Consider the following 20,302-nt stretch of genomic DNA (forward strand, 5'->3'; position numbering starts at 1 on the left):
TAGTTATTTTTTTTTTCATAATATTAATTTTCTTTCCATAAATAATTATTTGAAAACCTCTAAAATAATTTTAAAGGTTAAAGAACTTACCGAACATAAAAAAATTGAAAGTTTAAAGTCGTATTTGGTAATTTTTAAATTTTACATACTAAATGAACATTGAATACATACCTTATTCTATATTGCTTAAGACATCAAATTAATAATTGTATCAATTATAATTTTACGACATGTTTAATTGATTTAGTGAATATTTGTTTGCAAAATTTATTTATGATTTTTTTAAAAAAAATTTATCTAATTTTTGTCTCTTTATGTTATTCAATTTGGACGTGTATATAACAAGTCAAAATGAGTATAGTTTAGTAGTACTTGTATTGTACTATCGACTAAAAAGTTAAAAGTTCGAATTCACGCCTCTAAATACGGTTGAACTCAAAAGAAAAAAAAAATTTACATAAGAAGTTTATATATTTCTAAATTACTTATCAAACAAGCCCGAAGTCTCCATTTCAAGTTAAAATTTTCAAAACTGACTGTAAAACCTCTTCCAATGCTTCATGATCAATCATTCAAAATATTCATAGTCTAGAAGTCATTGACCACGTGCAACACATTTGACTAAAAAATGATGCATTAGAAGATGATTTTGTTTCAAAACATAGCTCGTTACTCTTACGAGCTTCGGAGTACTTTCTTTTATTTATAGAAATAAAGGGTTATATTGTGTGATTTATAGAAATAGAAGAGATAATAGTATAAAAGTTAAATTACAAATTTAGTCTCTAAACTTTCAAATTAGTGTTATATAGAGGAAATAAAAACTATCCAACAGAGTTCTCTAACTTTCAATTGTGTTTAATAGATACTTAAACTTTAAAAACTTCATAATTAAGTTCAAAAATATTCTCGTCTAACACGAGCCTCCTCAAATATGTCATTGACCCATTCCACATTTTTAAAAAAAAGTCTCAAACCTATGCAAGTTTAGTGTTCTATTCAATACAAAATTCAATTGTAAGTCTAATAAATTCTTTAATTTTGGACAATGTTGAATATGCTATCCATCTATCATACACAAAAGATGCTGGATATGCATGACAAAAGATGATGATATGCACAAAAGCATGCACCAAGTCCTTGCCCCCAGATGAACAGTTTAGGTGACAAAGATCAGAGCCAGCCAACAACGTTTAAGACAGTTTAAACAATAATTCAGCTTTGTTTTAAAATGAATGTGCACCTGTGATGATCCTCAGTGTTGGTCTTCAGCGTGAAGGCCAAATGCGAATCTCCAAGATCGTCTGGGCTGAAGAAGATCCGAAGAACTCATTTGGAATCAAAAGCGACCCCTTGAAAGGAGGATCTTCAATCCAACGTCGGATCTCATTCGCCACTGACAACAAAGAAAGAACACTCCCCTGTGATTTGGCTTTAATATCATAACAAAACTTGTTCTCAGACGACCGAGGTCCAATCCGATTCAAAGTAACCGCATCACCAAAAGTTTCGAACGAGTAAGAGAGGACAAACAAAATACCATCGTTCTCTGCTTGAAAGATATAATATTTATCATCACTGTTCAAGCATATTGTGAACCTTGAATTGTATGAGATGCTTTTGGCGGAGTCTTGGTGCCTTTTTCTGAAGTGTGAGCTCAAATACTCAGCCGAATCAACATAAGAGCAATCAGATAAAGGGCACGAACAGGGTTGATATGGGCACAATGTCTCATGCTCATTTATTTGGTTCAAATTCGTTGTAGTTTTGCATCCGTATCTTGAGTTTTGGCAGGGCATCTTAATTGATTCAAGAACCTTCTCGATGGCTCTGCAACGCATGTAGCCAATTGCCAAGCTGCAGCTAGGGCATTTATTCTGAACTTTGGAGCAGCAGCTAGAGCAAGAAATATGCCCATTCTCACACTAATTCATCCAACAATCAACATCTCAACACCAAAGTATATGCTATCACATAAAATAGACTCAAAGATAACAAGAAAAGAGATTATATACACCAATATATGCTTATTTTCTTCTATATTCATCCCTTTCGAGTTCAAGGTGAAAAGAATATCAAATAAGCACACCTTGATTTCTGGCATTTGCTCGAGATAATGTAACAAGAAAAGCAATTCGGGGCAAGATTGATAGGAATAAGGGACCTTCACATTAGAATGATATTGTCCTCTTTGAATATAAACTCTCATGGCTTTGCTTTTGGTTTCTCCAAACGCTTCATACCAAAGAAGATTAGTGTCCCTTATTTACATACCCACAGTCTTCCATCTTAATTAGTCAAGTAGGATTCCAACCATTCTCCCTTCGAACAAAGTACACCATTGAGTCTCTCCTTAATAGTCATCTATCTGTCTTAACACTATTTTAGATGACTCCTCTTCTCTAGAGCACATTGCTAGTTCAATAGAGCTCTACCACGGATCTTCACTATGACTACAGTTTCGAGGCTCACTTTTTTTTTGTTCGGCATCTAAGTCACACCTTCTAGACTCACAACTTTTTTTTATTCAAACACTGGAGGATTCTATTGACACGGTTAAGTTAAGATAAGAGTAAGACTATGATACTACTTGATTGGAACATGTGGGCCACAATGATGTGATAAGCTCTCATGGCCTTACTTTTGGTTTCTCCCAAAGGTCTCGTACCAATGAAGATAGTGTATGTTGCTTATATACCCATAGTCTTCCTCATAGCCAACCTAGACTCGAACAATCCTCAACGAAGATTTCATTTCAATCCCAACCATTTGTGACTATTTCCCCATAATATCCAGAATAATTTTCATGTTCAAAGATTATTTACATCAAAACATTTGATAACTTCAGTTCTACAATCCATACCTCCACGATCTTTGCCAATAACTGTTCAAAACTTCGGCATATTTCTCCAATTTTTATCATAATCCATAACTTCCATTGGAAATCCACAGTCTACACAATAAACTTCTAAACGAGAAGGTTAAAATCTCATAGTAAGGGGGATTCGGAAACCGTCAAATCCAGCAAACACACCAAGTGAACTACAGTAGTCAAAATTGCAAGAAAAAAAATGGAGGAGAAGAACAAAGCATCATAGACAAGCAGATTAACAAGAACGATAATCGTAAGCAAAATGCAAGCGGAAAAAAAAAGCTTAATCGAACCTGGTAAACAGGAACGGACAAGGGCTCGCAACAAATATAGCAATCGAGAACTTGAGGATCGGTAAGTATGACTTTCATCGTCTCGTTCTTCCGTCTGCTAGAGTTGACCGAACTTCGCCTCTCCTTTTCGCCGTCGGATGATCGAGAACCCGCCATTTTTTATTTCTTCTTCTTCTTCGTCTTCTTCAAGTCAGCCTCTTCTCTTCTTCAGACTGAGAGAGTAAACTATTCGGATGGTTGAAGTCTTTGTTTAGAAAAAAATCACTTTTATACCGAAAGTAAGGGGTAGTTTCGTCATTTGGTCTCTTAAAAAACTCATTTTTTTTTTTTATTTTGTTTCTGATTTCTTTTGTACGCAGAAAAATTGGGCAGTGGTTTCAATAAAAGGTTCATTAAAAATAAATAAGCTAAACATCAACTTTTTGTCTCGATTTTTTTTTTTTTTTTTAATTTTAAGCTTCATTTTAAAATATTTATAAAACATAAAATAGAGTTGGAAGTTTGAGTTAAAACGGATATTTAATACTAAAGTTTACTCTATATATATCATATTTCATATTTTATTATAGACAAATATATAGATATTTGTTTTCTTATGTATCTTTTCATATATTATCCTTTCTATTTATTACTATTTACACATTTTTATAATTTATTTGATTATAAATATAAAATTTTAATCAGGGTAGTTTTAGCAAATATTCTCCGTACCCATTTAAATTTTATGTTTAAAAAGAAACTCTAAAATTTAAAATTTTTGAAATATTTAAAAATTGATTTATTAAATATAAATTTGAATTTTAGGTTCAAATAAATTCGTTCGTAAATCTGATAATTTAAAAAAAAAAAATTAAAGATTTTAACATTTTTTAAAGATATTAACAGTTTTTAAAAATATTTCCAACGATTTCAACCGAACATAAAACTTTTTTTTTTAATAACAATTAAAAATAAACCAAGCTTTCGTCTAACATTTAAATAACTTTTTTTATTTTAAGTTTGATTTTAAAATATTTATAAAACATAAAAAAAAAAGTTTGAAGTTTGAATTTGATTTATTGTATATAGATTTAAATCTTATGAAAACTCTAAAATTTTAAAATTTTTAAATATTAATTTTTTAAAAAATTAACTTACTTAATATAAATTTGAATTTGAATTTTATGCTCAAATGTTCAAATTTTTGTTCAGTAAATCTATCCATTTAAAAAAAAAAAAAAAAAAATCAAACGTCCAACATTTTAAAAAAATGTTTCCAACTTTTTCAATCAAACATAAAACTTTTTTTAAAAAAAAATATTTATTAAAAACAAAATGAAAAATAGGTAACTATAAATTTAGCTTCCACTTTGTTTCAATAAATATTTTACTTTCCCTATAAGGCAGATTTTGAGTCATTTGCTCTACCAACAACTAAGCGATATCGGCCATAGACCCACTCAACATTAGTGTTCTATTCCATACAAGATTAAAAGTTCAACAAACCCATATAGATATATATGCACAAAAGTATGCACCAAGTCCTTCCCAAAAAAACAAAGAAAACACAGATGCAAAGATTAACTCAGTTCAAACAATAATTCAGCTTTGTTTCAAAAAAAATGTATGTGCACCTGTGTTGATCCCCAGTGTTGATCTTCAGCGTGAAGGCCAAATGCGAATCTCCAAGATCGTCTGGGCTGAAGAAGATCCGAAGAACTCATTTGGAATCAAAAGCGACCCCTTGAAAGGAGGATCTTCAATCCAACGTCGGATCTCATTCGCCACTGATTGCAAAGAAAGAACACTCCCCTGTGATTTGGCTTTGATATCATAACAAAACTTCTTCTCACACAACGGAGATCCAATCCGGCTCAAAGTAACCGCATTGCCAAAGATTTCAAAGGAGTAAGACAGGACAAACAAAGCATCATCGTTCTCTGCTTGAAAGATACGATATCTATCACCACTGTTCAAGCATATTGTGAACCTTGAATTGTATAAGAAGCTTTTGGCTGAGTCTTGGTGCCTTTTTCTGAAGTGTGACCCCAAATGCTCTGCCGAATCAACATAAGAGCAATCAGATATAGGGCACGAACAGGGTTCATATGGGCACGATGTCTCGTGCTCGTTTATCTGGTTCAAATTCATTGTGATTTTGCATCCATATGTTGAGTTTTGGCATGGTATCTTGATTGATTCAAGAACCTTCTCGATCGCTCTGCAACGTATGTAGCCGATGGCCAAGCTGCAGCTTGGGCATTTATTGTGAACTTTGGAGCAGCAGCTAGAGCAAGAAATATGCCCGTTCTCGCACTAATTCATCCAACAACCAACATCTCAACACCAGAGTATATGTTATGAAATAAAATAGACTCATAGAAAACAAAATGAGATATAAGCTTATTTTCTTCTAGATTCATCCCTTTCAAATTCATGTTTGTAAACAATGAAGAAAATCTCACATGTTAGACGAACACGACTCTCCACAATGGTATGATATTGTCCACTTTGAGCATAAGCTCTCATGGCTTTGTTTTGGGCTTCTCCAAAATGCCTCATTCCAATGGAGTTAGTATTCCTCACTTATAAACCCATGATCATTCCCTAAATTAGTCGATGTGGGACTTCCCTCATCCAACACCACAGTCCACACGATTGAACCCCAAGTCAGGCACAGAAAGGTGAAAAGAATATCAAGCACCACTTGATTCTGACATTTTCTCGAGACAATGTAACAAGATAAGCAATTCAGGTCAAGATTTCATTTCAATCCCATCCATTTAACAACTCTGTCCCCGTAATATCCAGAATAATCTCCATGTTCAAAGATTATTTGAATCAAAACCTTTAATAACTTCAGTTTTCAAGATTATTGGAAGTCTCACGTTGGCTAATTAAGAGTAAGATCATGAGTTTATAAGTAAATTTTCATGGTTTTCCATGGTACGAGGCCTTTTGGAGAAACCAAAAGTAAAGTCGAGAGCTTATGCTCAGAGTGGACAATATCATATCATTGTGGAGGTTCGTGATTCCTAACATTATATAAGAGTTATGCCCTTAACTTGGCTATGTCAATAGAATCCTCAAGTGTCGAACAAAGAAGTGAGTTTCGAAGGTGTAGTCAAAAGTGACTCAAGTGTCGAACAAAAGGTGTATTTTGTTTAGAGGCTCCAAAGAAAGGAGTCCAGCCTCAATTAAAGAGAGGTTGTTCGATGGCTCTATAGGCCTCAGAGGAGACTCTATGGTGTCCTTTGTTCGATGGGAGGATTGTTGAGGATTATTGAAAGGAGTAGTCTAGATTAGCTAATTAAGAGGAAAATCATGACTTTACAGGTAAGTAACACTATTTCCGTTGGTACGAGGCCTTTTGGAAAACCAAAAACAAGGTCCGAGAGCTTATGCTCAAAGTAGACAACGTTGCAATGAATAACCGTTCAAAACTTCGCTATATTTCTTCAATTGTTATCATAATCCATAACTTCTGTGGATTTACACAAAAAAAAAAAAATCAAAACGGTAAGGTAAAAACCTCATAGAAAGGAGGATTCCAAAATCGTCAATTCCAGCAAAAACACTAAGTGAACTACAGTAGTCAAAATTGCAACAAAAAAAAAAAAAAAAAAAAAAAGACGAGAAGAACAAAGCATCAGAGACAAACAGATAAATAATAACGATAATTGCAAGCAAAATACAGGCGATCAAAAAGCTTAATCGGACCTGGTAAACAGGAACGGACAAGGGCTCGCAACAAATATAGCAATCGAGAATTTGAGGATCAGTGAATATGACTTTCATCGCCTCGTTCTTCCCTCTGCTACAGTTGACCGAACGTCGCCTCTCCTTTTCGCCGTCCGATGATCGAGAATCCGCCATTTGTTCTTCTTCAAGTTAGTCTCTGCTCTTCGTCAGACCGTGAGGACGAAGACTTGGCAGATCATCTAAGTCTTTCCGTCGTGAAAAAAACAGTTTTATTCCGAAATTGAGGGGTAGTTTCGTCATTTGATTTTAAAAAAACATTTTTATATTTCTCATTTCTTTTCTACTTTATCTGCGGTCGTATCAATAAAGGTTCATTTTAAAAAAAGCTAATTTTATTTTAATTCAAATTATTAACATTTTAAAATACATTTATAATAGAAATTCTGGAACGAACCACGTTCAACAACGTAGATTTTTTTATCTAATATTTTAATAAAAAAAATTACTTTAAATTTAATTTTGATTGTACAAATTTAAATTTTATGTTCGAAAAAATCCTGAAATTTCAATTTTATAATTAATAAATTTGTGAAAACTTTAAAATTTTTAAAAATTAATTCTTTCAGTCTTATAATTAATAAACTCAAATGTTTACTTGTGAATTTAATAAAATTGAATGTGAAGACATTTTTTTTTTTTTTTTTTTTTGTCAACATGGCAGATATTTCCAATCACATGACTTTGACATCGTCAAATAGATAGTGAAGTTTAATAATTTTCTAAACAATAAATCATGAAATCGTGTCAATCATAACATAACATACACATAAAGGCGAGAAATTTGAATTTCAATATATACTAAAATCTAACCACAAAAATATGCAACATAACTATAAAATCAAATCAATTGATAAAACCCCTAATTAAACTTAAAAATATATATCCCAACACAATCAAATAAAATAAATAAATAAAAGAAAACTTCAATGGAGGGTGTAAATTAAATTTCACCTCTCACTAAATATCAACTTTAACGTTAAATTTTAACTCAGTTAAAAATTGAGGTAAAAGACGACTCTCTTTTTTTTTTTTTTTTTTTTTTTTTATTGTAATAACAATTAAAAATAAACCAAAAGGGTGAAAATAAAAAAAATAAAAAAAAAATGGTGAAAATGGGTCAACGGTAAATTTGAAGCACTAGCTTCCACTTTGCTGACGGTAACTAAATGGAGTCTCATCTTTAGAGGCACCTTTTTACCCACTGTCAACAAAGGGAAGCTAGTTACCATTCTTTTGACCACCCAAAACGACGACGTATGGACAACTACTTTACCTTCTTGCTTTCATATGCCCCCTTCAAAGCACTGCTCTGGTGATCTTCCTTCATATCACCCTCGTCTATTTATAGGGCCCCAATGTCCTTTTTCTACTCTAATGAAATGACAAAAATAGCCCTAAACTTTTAAATTATTACGTGAGCAAATGCATTGAACATTGCATTGAATTTGAAATTCAAGTATTTGGTGTGTTTGCGTAAATTTGGTAAATTCAATTAATTTATATAGGTATTTTAAGTAATTCACACCACAATGCATCTCGCTAACTTTAGTAGGCTATCAAGATGACATTAACAAAATTGAAGAAAACAAATTGTAATGCGATGTACAAAATCGACGCATCTTTTTTTATTAAGAGGATATTTTGCGGTGATAATTAGTTAGAATATATCTCAGATATTTAGGGAGTTGTTAGTATAGATTTGATTAACGGTATATTTTATTTATTTACCAGATTTAGTTAGATATATATTTTTTCTATTTTTAGGTATTAGTTGATAGTTTGTATCCTATATAAACGTGGTAAACCTGAATGAAGATCATACTTTCGATCCCAATTCTATTTCTATTTCTCATTCTTAACATGGTATCAGAGCACCGATCTTGGTGTTCTTAAATATCAAAATTTCCTTTATGGCGGAATCAGCCAAATCCAGCTTCAAAATTTCGGATGTTGATTTAAAACATCCGTACTATATTCATCACTCTGATCAGCCAGGATATTCACTTGTTCCAATCAAATTAAATGGAGCAAATTATCAATCCTGGAGTAAATCAGTTATGCATGCTCTTATTGCCAAGAAGAAAATTGGCTTCATTGATGGCACAATTCAGGAACCGTCCCAAGATGCAAATTCAACCGAATTCGAACTCTGGAATCAGTGCAACAGTATGATAATATCTTGGTTAACTCATTCCGTTGAAGCAGATATCGCTAAAGGCATTATTCACGCCAAGACAGCTCATCAAGTGTGGGTTGATCTTCACGATCAATTCTCACAAAAGAATGCTCCAGCAATTTTTCAAATACAAAACTCGATAGCAACGATGTCACAAGGAACCATGGCACTGTCAACATATTTCACCAAGCTCAAAGCACTCTGGGATGAACTGGAAGCGTACCGCACACCATTTACCTGTAATCAACGTCAAATACATATTGATCAACGCGAAGAAGACAAGTTGATGCAATTGCTCATGGGGCTCAATCAGTCTTATAAAACGGTGAGATCTAACATATTGATGATGTCTCCATTACCTAATGTGAGGCAAGCCTATTCATTACTTGTACAAGAAGAGATGCAGCGTCAGGTAACTTCCGAACCTACTGAGAAAATCTCGATTGCATCAGCAGTGCAAAAGAAAACAATATATTCAAAATTCGCCAAGGACAAATTGTGTGAACACTGCAATAAAAGTGGTCATACAATTAATGAGTGTCGAATTCTTAAGTTTCACTGTAAGTTTTGTGATAGAAGGGGCCATACAGAAGATCGGTGTCGACAGAAAAATAATTCTGGAAGGACAAGACAAGACAATCAACACAATAACCGTGGATATCGATCATCTGCAAATATGGCCGATGTTTCACAGTTGAATACAGAAGAACAGTCACCTAATTCCATTCCAAATTTTTCTTCTGAGCAATTACGACAGATAGCACAAGCCTTATCTGCAATCAATCATCACCCTTCTGGTAATTCTGACAATCACATCAATGTTGCAGGTTTGTTTCCCATATCTACATTATCTATTAACTCTGCGAGTTCTAATTCATGGATTCTCGATAGTGGAGCTACAGATCATATAGTATCAAAATCTTCTGTTATGACTGAACCAAAGGCTGCCATCATGTCTACAATAAATTTGCCTAATGGAGAGACAGCACGTGTGTCACATACTGGCAATATTTCCCTTAGCCCTAACCTTCAATTAAACAACGTTTTATGTGTGCCTTCATTCAATTTAAACCTAATGTCGATCAGCAAACTTACCAATAACTTGAAATGTTATGTCACCTTCTATCCTGATTCTTGTGTTATGCAGGACTTGGCTACGGGGAAGATGATTGGCTCGGGTAAACAATTTGGAGGTCTCTATCATATTTCTTCATCTCCAATCAAATCTTCAGCTCATCAAGTATCTCAGTCATCTGATTTGTGGCATTTACGCCTAGGTCATCCTTCCTTTTCTCGTTTTAAATTTCTAGCTGATCAATTGCATCTTAATAATGCGAGTTATTCTCATAATTGTAGTATCTGCCCGTTAGCAAAACAAACTAGGTTGTCTTTCCCAAGAAGTTCAATAACAACCCATTCTGCTTTTGATCTGATACATTGTGATGTTTGGGGACCACATAAAATTCCTACCCATTCTGGTTTGCGTTTTTTTCTCACTATTGTTGATGATTTTACTCGATGTACTTGGGTTTTTTTAATGCAACATAAGTCAGAAGTACATCATTTGTTAATGAACTTTGTTAAATTCGTTCAAACTCAATTTCATACTACTATCAAGATAGTTCGATCAGACAATGGGACTGAGTTCCTATCTTTGCAACCATTCTTTACTTCTTGTGGTATTGAATTTCAGCGCACTTGTGTCTATACTCCACAACAAAATGGAGTCGTAGAACGCAAGCATCGCCATATCCTAAATGTAGCTAGGTCTCTTCTTTTTCAGTCACAGGTTCCACTTAATTTTTGGGGAGAGTGCATTTTAACGGCTGTTTATCTTATAAATAGAACGCCATCACCATTATTATCTAACAAGACACCCTTTGAAGCACTCTACAAACGACCACCTACATTTCATCATCTTAAAGTTTTTGGTTGTAAATGTTATGCAACTATAGTACATCCTAAGCAAAAATTTGAACCTAGGGCAACTCCTTGTGTTTTCGTAGGATATCCTTGTGGTCATAAAGGTTACAAGTTGTATGACATGCAATCTCACAAATTCTTTATCAGCCGTGATGTCAAATTTTGTGAAGATGATTTTCCTTTTTCATCAGCTTCACAAACTTCGACATTAGTTCCTTTGACTCCTATTGTACCACTTCATGATCCATCCTACTCAAACATCCATCCTCCACCTTCTATTCCTTCACCTCCTACTCCTCCTTCACCTCCTATCCCTTCACCTACTACTCCGTCGTCTCCTCCACCTTCTCCAGATTCGCCCACTAATTCCAATCCTATCCCACCTGATACATCAGCTCCACTTCGACGTTCTACTCGTACTAAACAGCCTCCAGCTTGGCATAAGGATTATGAGATGTCTTCTGGAGCCAATCATTTAACCTCTAGCTCAAGTCCCGGCACTGGCACCAGGTATCCCCTTCATCATTACCTTTCATTCTCTCGTTTTTCTCCTACTCAACGTGCTTTTCTAGCTCTTATTACATCCCAGACAGAACCTAAAACCTATGACGAGGCAGTTGGCGACCCGTTATGGCAGCAGGCTATGAATGATGAAATTGCAGCTTTGGAACGTAATCATACATGGTCTCTCGTTCCTCTACCACTTGGTCATAAAGCTATTGGTTGTCGTTGGGTGTACAAAATTAAATACAACTCTGATGGTTCTGTTGAACGTTATAAAGCTCGACTGGTAGCAAAGGGATACACTCAGGTTGAAGGTATTGATTACACAGAAACATTTTCCCCTACAGCAAAACTTACTACACTTCGTTGCTTACTCACTGTTGCTGCTGCTCGAAAATGGTTCACCCATCAGTTGGATGTTCAAAATGCCTTTCTCCATGGTAATCTAGACGAGGAAGTTTATATGTCTTTACCACCAGGTCTTCGCCGACAGGGGGAGAATACAGTATGTCGGCTCCATAAATCTCTTTATGGATTGAAACAGGCTTCTCGCAATTGGTTCTCCATATTTTCTACAACTATACAAAATGCAGGCTACACTCAGTCCAAAGCAGATTACTCTTTGTTTACTAAGAGTAAAGGTACTTCTTTCACTGCAGTTCTAATCTATGTTGATGATATTCTGTTGACAGGCAATGATCTCGAAGAAATTCAATATCTCAAGACTAGTTTACTCCAGAAATTTCTTATCAAAGATTTAGGAAATTTGAAATATTTTCTAGGCATTGAATTTTCTCGATCTAGAAAAGGGATTTTTATGTCTCAAAGGAAGTATGCTCTAGACATACTTCAAGACACAGGTCTTACAGGAGCACGTCCAGACAAATTTCCTATGGAGCAAAATCTGAAACTTTCTTTAACTGAAGGAGAGAAGTTGAATGATTCTTCGAGTTCTGAGGTACATCAAAGGCACTCCTGGTCAAGGACTTCTACTGCCATCTGAAAACAATTTAAGATTACAGGCATATTGCGATTCTGACTGGGGTGGTTGTCGAACTTCCAGACGATCTATTTCTGGGTTCTGCATTTTCCTCGGAAATTCAATTATTTCTTGGAAGTCTAAAAAGCAGACTAATGTGTCCAGATCATCAGCAGAAGCCGAGTATCGAGCTATGGCAAATACTTGTTTAGAGTTAACTTGGTTAAGATACATTCTTCAAGACTTGAATGTTCCACTGTCCGGACCAGCATTATTATATTGTGATAATCAAGCAGCATTACATATAGCAGCCAATCCAGTTTTTCATGAACGTACGAAACACATTGAAATAGATTGTCATATAGTTCGAGAAAAGTTACAAGCTGGAATCATCAAACCGTGTTATGTTTCGACCAAAATGCAATTGGCAGATGTTTTTACTAAAGCTTTGGGAAGACAGCAATTTGACTTTTTGAAGGACAAGTTGGGTGTGATCGACATACACTCTCCAACTTGAGGGGGAGTATTAAGAGGATATTTTGCGGTGATAATTAGTTAGAATATATCTCAGATATTTAGGGAGTTGTTAGTATAGATTTGATTAACGGTATATTTTATTTATTTACCAGATTTAGTTAGATATATATTTTTTCTATTTTTAGGTATTAGTTGATAGTTTGTATCCTATATAAACGTGGTAAACCTGAATGAAGATCATACTTTCGATCCCAATTCTATTTCTATTTCTCATTCTTAACATTTTTAGAGAGAATTTCCTCTTTCACCCCTAACAAATTTAAGTCACTCATTAGTAATTGACATGTATTTCTTCTTTCAAGGTTAGAAGGTTCAAATTCTCATACCCCATTTATGGCATCAAACGAAAGAAAAGATCATGATGTTGAGAATGACAATTTCAAGAGGTATATCCGAGAATTATGACTAGAAAATATGATATATTTTACATAATAGGAAGACATAAATTGAAACTTAATATCTTCGAAAATGATATTCTCTTAATTTCCAAATGAAAGATGATAAAAAAAAATTTACCCAACCCAACATTTCAGATAGGATATGAATATGTACACATGATTTCATGAAGAAAAGGAAATTAAAGACTTACATGAAAGAAGGGGACCTTGAGAAAGGTTGTCGGTTCGATCTATGGTATTAAACGTCGTCGTAGGACGAGTGTGGAGCAGCGGTACATCCCGGATCAAAAGGATCCTCAGACCCACAGCAATGCCAGTATTGTAAGACTTTGCCAGAGTCTGGAGTGTCCATTGTTCCTCCCGTGTGTACACTTTCAAACTTGCGCTTTGTTTCACCTGTATAAAGAAAGAATAACACAGGAATAGGTTATGGTTTTGAGCAGAAAATACGTGCAAATCAAGGTAGGAATCAATTAGTGACTCGAGAAGTTGAAACTTGAACCTTCAGAAAGAAATCAAGAATGATTTGGAAGTAGTAAATTGAATTGTAGTCTATCTCCAATCCTCAAAATTATTCCAACCTTCTCGTTTTGAGTGATTCAACAGAACATTTTTGAGTTTCACAGTCAATCTCAGTCTTTCGATAATCCAATCGATATCGGTCAGCATAAATTTGGTTATCACAAGGTTTGAATTATTCACAATTTCTAAGGCCATGTTTGATACCTATTTGTTTTTTGTTCTTTGTTTCGTTGTTGTAAATGCTTTCAAAATCCAAGCGATTAAAGCTATTGTTTAAAGCAACTCAACCAAAAGGGAAAGCAGATGGCTTTTACTTGCAGAGGCCAAAAAAGTCATCAGTGGTAAAGAGCTAGAATTTGGATCCAAATCCAATTTTTTTCGGGAATTTTAACTTATTTCAGTTTAGGAAGTTCCTAATCTTTCATATATTCTACTTTTAACTTCGTAAGAAAAACTATTTAACCCCTGATCATGATATTTTTGTATATAATGTAACGGAGACCTAACACAACATAAGTTTAATTTGTTTGCATCATGAACAGATATCTACAAGTATTTGAAGTAAAAGAAGTACCAAAAGTAAATTGATGAGAGAATAGGTTATAAACCTTCAATTTACAGTGTCCATGAAGCAGCACCTTGATTACAACTAACACAAGTATTACAAATCATGGATAAATCAAGAGCTGAGCAGCAACCAAAGCTTTAAATAAACGCATTTAAATTGTACAAATGGAAACGCAAAATGGCTATGAAGTTGAACAAAGCACAACTAAATTTGGATGTTAACATTTTGGTTCCTCGATTATTAGGACTATTTCAACATGATTCTTGATTTTCAAAATGTCTAAATTTTAAAAAGTAATCCTTTTGGTCCTGACAAGGACCAAAATTGTGACTTTTTAAAAATTTAAGGACTAATATGGCATTTTGTAAGTAAAGACTAGGGACTTAAACTATGAAATAAGTACCAAAACATAATTGAAGAGAAGGTTAGGAATGCGAACAAAGTATCACATAAGGTCCGAAGAAGGCTGCGTTGAACATGAAATAAAACTTGATTGAGGACAAAGGAACCTCACCTAAGGTCCGAAGAAGCCACAAAAAGGGTGAAAGAGTTGGGGTTCACCTAAGGTCCGAAGAAGCCACAAAAAGGGTGAAAGAGTTGGGGTTTGAGTTCACCTCAAGAATAGCCATGAGCGAGTATATATCATGGCATCACACGATAGGAAGATTATGTCCATGATAAGTGGTATAAGAACCATGCCCCTGACTTAGCCATGTCTAGTAAAATTCTCTAATACCTAACGAAGTGATAGTCTCAAATAGACATAGTCATGTAGGATTGTGGATGAATCCTCAAATGTCAAACAAGTGTGTTTGAGGGGAGGATTGCTAAGGGTATGCTAAGGAATGGTCTACGCTGTGTAATCCACAATGTGATTCGTGGTGGAGCTCTATCGAATACGCGGTGTACTCTAAAGAAGAGGAGTTGTGTCCTGAATGAGAGCAAACTCTAGGTGAAGCCAGAGAATTGGACAGATGGAATGCCTATTAAGGGTAGGATTATTGGGAATGCAAACAAAATCATACATTGGAGTATGTAATTTCCAGTTTCCATCAAGAAGCACATTGTACAACTGACTAAACGGTGACTACAAATCATAATCAAATCAAAAGCAGAGAAGAAACTAAAGCTTTTAACACACTCAAATTGTACATCACAGAAACGAAAAACGGAAATGAAATCGGAAGAACTACAAACAACTTAGGGCGTTACCTCCAAAATGAGCAGTGTGAAATCGGCAAGCTCGAGGATGATTGAGGGAAGGATCAAATTGCGCCTTGCAATTCCTGCAAGTTCTAAGCGTCAATTGATTGCTAGAATTCGCAGAGCTACGGATTGTATAGATTTTCGGCGAATTTGCACTCAGTTTCGAAGTGCGATTCAAACAACCGGAACGAAAATCTCTAACTTCTGAATGGAAAGAAATGAAACGAGCTGATAAACAGCAACAATGGAGATTTAGAGCCATTGCTCCGGAATGGTAGATTTCTGTAACAGTGATAGATGAAATCAGGAGTTCGTTCTAATTTCTATTTGAGGAGCTGAATCCGTGGAATCGGTAAACCAGAGGTTCTTATTCAATTCTTGAAATTATAGATTTTTCCTTTTCTTAAAATAATATTTAGAAAAATCGAAGCATTTTAACAAAATTAAAAAAAAAAAAATCAATAAATAAATTATTTAAATATCATTTTATCCTTTAAAATATTCATTTTTATTTATTATTTGGGTAAAATTTAATCAATGAAAATCCTTTAAAATAAATTTAATGGAAAAAAATTATACAAATTTATTTGGGTTTAATATGTTATTATTTAAATCAAAATAATTTTGTATATAATTTAAAATATATTTTAAAAAATGGGAAAAATAAGTTTATTTTGTTGGAGATACCAAATTCCGGCAACCCCAATCTTGGATTTCTTGACGGCTCCCTGAAAGGAACGAAAATGGATTTGAGTTTCACATACGCACCTTCTCCTTCGCTTCACAGCAGGCTTATGTGCTTCAACCATGGAGTTTTAGCTTCTCCCTTTCCAGTTTCCACTCCTTTGAAGCACTCTCATGGCGCTAATTCCAGTTCTAATGCTTTTAGAATCAGAAAATCCGTTCCCGTTACGGCGGTGAAGGCCTCGCTCAGTTCGTCGCCTCTGAGACCAACCTTATCCAGTAATTGGGATGTCTTGGGAAACTATTCTGCAGCTTCGGCGCCATCGCTGCCTCGATTCGAAGAGCTCGATACAACCAATATGCTTCTACGCCAGCGAATCATCTTCTTGGGCTCTCAGGTAATCTCTCGAATAGTTTCCTGATTTATGAACTTCTTGGTCCATTCCTTGATTTTTGTTGCAAGTTTGTTGTGCTTTTTAATGCCTTTGAATTATGAGGTTTTGGTTTCTGGATTTCGTTGGATTGGAGTTTTTATTTGGACGATTTGGGAATTGTCTTTGTTAATGATCTGCTAACTGAAAAGAAGAAGAAGAAGAAGAAGAAAAGGTTTCTGGGACTTGAATATTTCTATTGGCTTCTGGCAGGTTGATGACATGACGGCAGATTTCATCATAAGCCAGCTACTCTTTCTTGATGCTGAAGACCCAACAAAGGATATCAAATTGTTAATCAACTCACCTGGTGGTTCTGTCACTGCTGGTATTTTCTGCATCATTTTACTTTTATCATGAAATCCTTGATTATTTTTTTTTTCTGACTTATGCATTATAGTTCTGTTCTAAAGTAGTTGGATTGGAAGGATGTTCTCGTAGAATCTTTATGGTTCAAACCTGCTTCCCTGCATTCGTTTATAATGGTTTTAGTTTTGGCATCAAATGAGTTTCTTATTGCTCCAATGCGCTCGTATGTAGAATGGAAATTGCATAGTTCAACTTTTTTTTTACTCAAATGAGTTCAACTGCGTTCTGTGTTGATCAAGTTCAGATAATAGAACACAATTTCTCTTTCAGCCTTTCACCCCCTTTGCATTGAATGTAGTTCTCAATCCAAGATAAACATATTTCAAAATTGTGGAATCATTGAAACATTTAAGATGCAGCGTCGTTGGAGATTGAGAAAAAATCAGGTTACATGGGTTTTGACTTGATTATTCTCACTTTGGAAGAGCTTGGGAACTGCCATATTTGAGTAAGGATCATAATTCGTCTAGTTGTGAGGCAAGAGTGTCTGTTATTGTTTGTGTTATTGTATTTCGTTTTGTGAATAAAATATTATGAGACCAATTCATGTGTTCGAATCTGCGAACCGCTTGATATGCTTAGTTTTCAAAAATATTCTTATTTGTCAGGTGTTCAGTTGGCTAGTTTTTACTTTTTAGCACCATGGACGTAACTTTTGCCATCGACCAAATAAAAATTATTGTATGTGGTGTGGCATTTATGGAGCAAGAGCTTGGATGATATGCGTATAACCTGATTCAAGTTCATAACAGATCGTCGGGTGTGGGGCTGGTTTCATTTCTCCAACGGTCTTAAGAAGGATGTTATAAAGAAAAAAAATTGTAACACCCATTCTATAGCCAGTCCAGTTTCCTCCCGGATGCCTCGGTATTCATTTGTAGTAACTCTGGCAGATGAAACCACGTACCTACCGAAGCAGTTGTCTATTCCATTGTTCCTCATAACTAAAAACTGTCCTTTTGTTTGTTTATATTTTGTTCCCTGGTCTCTTCATTCTTCAATCATATAAAGGGCTTCTCAAGTACATCTTTGGAATTCCACTTTTTTCTTTTGGGCTATCTCTAATGTTGAAGGGTGTCATTTCAATCCATGTTTGTTGCTCGACATTTTTTTTTTGGCTGCATGTAGGAATGGGAATATATGATGCAATGAAGTTGTGCAAGGCCGATGTTTCAACGGTTTGTATGGGACTTGCCGCATCCATGGGAGCTTTTCTTCTAGCTGCTGGTTCGAAGGGAAAGCGATTCTGCATGCCCAATGGTAGAGTGATGATCCATCAACCTCTTGGAACAGCTGGAGGGAGAGTGAGTAGAGACTATTGTTTTCTGTGCTTTGATGTTAAGTGAATGCCATTTTGTTCACCGTGATTGTAACTTTTGTTTCACCTTCCAATTAAGTAAGTCCTGAGTGTTGCATAATTTAGTTGTTATGAACTCGATTTATATGTGTGTGAACTTGTATATAAGATCGCAACGTTTTGGTGCTACGCATATAAGAGCAGCATGGAATCAAATACAGGAAACTTCCCCAAAATTTATACCTATTGACATTGCCTGTTGATCTATGTGATAAGTTGATTTGAGCTTCCACTTATGGTCTCCCCGAATCACTTTGTAATTCGCTGGTTAACCCGTCCATGCCAGGCAACAGATATGAGCATACGGCTACGAGAGATGGCGTATCACAAGATTAAGCTGAACAAAATTTTGTCTAGGATCACAGGAAAACCATTGGAGCAGGTTTGCGTCTACATTGTGTCTTTAACTATCTATCTGGTTCTCAGTTTCTTGCTGGAACCCTCTTGATGTTTACGAGTTTTCGTTTGCAGATTGAATTGGACACGGATCGTGATAACTTCATGAATCCCTGGGAAGCAAAGGTATATGGTTTGATTGATGAAGTTATTGATGATGGAAAGCCAGGACTCGTTGCTCCAATCGCAGAAGCCAATCCTCCGCCCAAGACCCGAGTTTGGGATCTATGGAAGATCGAAGGGAGTCGTAAAGCTAAGAAGAATTTGCCTTCAGAAACCAAGATTTTGCAGAATGGATACCAAGGAAGTGATGAGGAGCGCAGTCCCCAGCCAGAAACAGAAGAACCAAGTCCTAAATGACAGGACACCCGCCCTGTTCTTCCATTATTGTATCCTACTTTGTTCTTTCCATTCTCAAATAGCTCCTTCTCTGTAAGATCTTAAAGGTTATTATTACCAATCAGTTAAAACCAGTTGTAGGTTTTGGAAAATTCAAGAGTCCAAGCAATCCCTTCGCTCAAGTCGATATCTCAATCCGTGTCGAAACCTCAGTACAGTACGACATGAACGGTGAGACTTAGTTCTGTAAAGGCCCAGATCCACCGCTAGCAGATATTGTCCACTTTGGGCTTTCTCTTTTGAGCTTCTCCTCAAGCTTTATAAAATGCGTTTGTTAGGGGAAGGTTTCCACACCTTTATAAATGGTGTTTTGTTCTCCTCACCAACTAATGTGAGACATCATAATCCACTCCCCTTCGGGGCCTAGCGTCCTTATTGGCACACCTCCTCGTGTCTACCCCCTTCGAGGAACAGCGAGAAAGCGGCACATCGTCTGGTTTCTAGCTCTTATACCATTTGTAAAGGCCTAGATCCATCATTAGTAGATATTGTCATCTTTGAGATTTCTCTGAAAATGGAAGCTTCTCTGAGTTTTGGTAGGCGGAGATTTTGATGAAGATGGATATGTTTGAACTCAAAAGTGCTCATGCATTGCTTAATAGGCTTAACATCTTGTGTGGAAGATTATATGATATTCCTTTTGATGTTCTGAAGCATATACACTATTTTCACAAAAAAACTTTTTTATAATTATTTTTGTTTAAATTATAAATTTAATTTATGATCAAAAAAAATAATTTAGAGAAAATATTTAATGGTTCTTTCAAGAATAAATTAGTAAAAATAATTTATGTATTTTAAAACGTAATAATTAAAATAAAACAAATTCAATTTACAAGAACTAAAATCATATTTAAATATTCTCAACAAATTTTAAATTTATTCAACACAATATTTTAAATTCCTATAATTATTTAGTTTTTTTTTTTTTTTTTTTTTTTTTTTTT

The 20,302-nt window shown here is 35.0% G+C and overlaps 5 protein-coding genes across 8 annotated transcripts; 2 read left to right on the plus strand and 3 right to left on the minus strand.

Moving 5' to 3' along the window:
- Nucleotides 1–978: 978 nt before the first annotated feature.
- On the minus strand, nucleotides 979–3,592 carry LOC111788492 (E3 ubiquitin-protein ligase SINA-like 10). The gene is made up of 2 exons (XM_087121104.1): nucleotides 3,166–3,592; nucleotides 979–1,925 (listed from the first exon to the last, which is right to left on the minus strand). The coding sequence occupies exons 1-2, from the start codon at nucleotides 3,319–3,321 to the stop codon at nucleotides 1,269–1,271; spliced, it is 813 nt and encodes a 270-aa protein (XP_086977230.1). The 5' UTR covers nucleotides 3,322–3,592; the 3' UTR covers nucleotides 979–1,268.
- Nucleotides 3,593–4,597: 1,005 nt separating this feature from the next.
- On the minus strand, nucleotides 4,598–7,786 carry LOC147793738 (E3 ubiquitin-protein ligase SINA-like 10). The gene is made up of 2 exons (XM_087121784.1): nucleotides 6,865–7,786; nucleotides 4,598–5,460 (listed from the first exon to the last, which is right to left on the minus strand). The coding sequence occupies exons 1-2, from the start codon at nucleotides 7,018–7,020 to the stop codon at nucleotides 4,804–4,806; spliced, it is 813 nt and encodes a 270-aa protein (XP_086977910.1). The 5' UTR covers nucleotides 7,021–7,786; the 3' UTR covers nucleotides 4,598–4,803.
- A 140-nt stretch (nucleotides 7,787–7,926) lies between these two features.
- LOC111786627 (carboxypeptidase) lies at nucleotides 7,927–16,087 on the minus strand. 4 transcript variants are annotated; one of them, XM_087121788.1, is made up of 3 exons: nucleotides 15,726–16,087; nucleotides 13,615–13,819; nucleotides 7,927–8,272 (listed from the first exon to the last, which is right to left on the minus strand). In XM_087121788.1, the coding sequence occupies exons 1-2, from the start codon at nucleotides 15,979–15,981 to the stop codon at nucleotides 13,662–13,664; spliced, it is 414 nt and encodes a 137-aa protein (XP_086977914.1). In that variant the 5' UTR covers nucleotides 15,982–16,087; the 3' UTR covers nucleotides 7,927–8,272; nucleotides 13,615–13,661. The 4 variants fall into 4 exon arrangements, with proteins under 4 accessions (XP_086977914.1, XP_086977912.1, XP_086977913.1 ...); XM_087121786.1 differs by having other exon boundaries at nucleotides 7,927–8,277; XM_087121787.1 differs by having other exon boundaries at nucleotides 7,927–8,300.
- On the plus strand, nucleotides 8,531–10,565 carry LOC111778540 (uncharacterized). The gene is made up of 2 exons (XM_087121783.1): nucleotides 8,531–9,909; nucleotides 10,230–10,565. The coding sequence occupies exons 1-2, from the start codon at nucleotides 8,817–8,819 to the stop codon at nucleotides 10,262–10,264; spliced, it is 1,128 nt and encodes a 375-aa protein (XP_086977909.1). The 5' UTR covers nucleotides 8,531–8,816; the 3' UTR covers nucleotides 10,265–10,565.
- A 297-nt stretch (nucleotides 16,088–16,384) lies between the features above and the next one.
- On the plus strand, nucleotides 16,385–19,447 carry CLPP3 (CLP protease proteolytic subunit 3). The gene is made up of 5 exons (XM_023666813.2): nucleotides 16,385–16,801; nucleotides 17,048–17,162; nucleotides 18,332–18,507; nucleotides 18,847–18,942; nucleotides 19,032–19,447. Exons 1-5 carry the CDS (start codon nucleotides 16,463–16,465, stop codon nucleotides 19,314–19,316), a joined length of 1,011 nt encoding a protein of 336 aa, XP_023522581.2. The 5' UTR covers nucleotides 16,385–16,462; the 3' UTR covers nucleotides 19,317–19,447.
- The last annotated feature ends 855 nt before the right edge of the window (nucleotides 19,448–20,302 follow it).

This window comes from Cucurbita pepo, chromosome 2 (assembly GCF_057944985.1).
Source record: "Cucurbita pepo subsp. pepo isolate OVF chromosome 2, ASM5794498v1, whole genome shotgun sequence".
NCBI classification, from domain to species: Eukaryota; Viridiplantae; Streptophyta; class Magnoliopsida; order Cucurbitales; family Cucurbitaceae; genus Cucurbita; species Cucurbita pepo.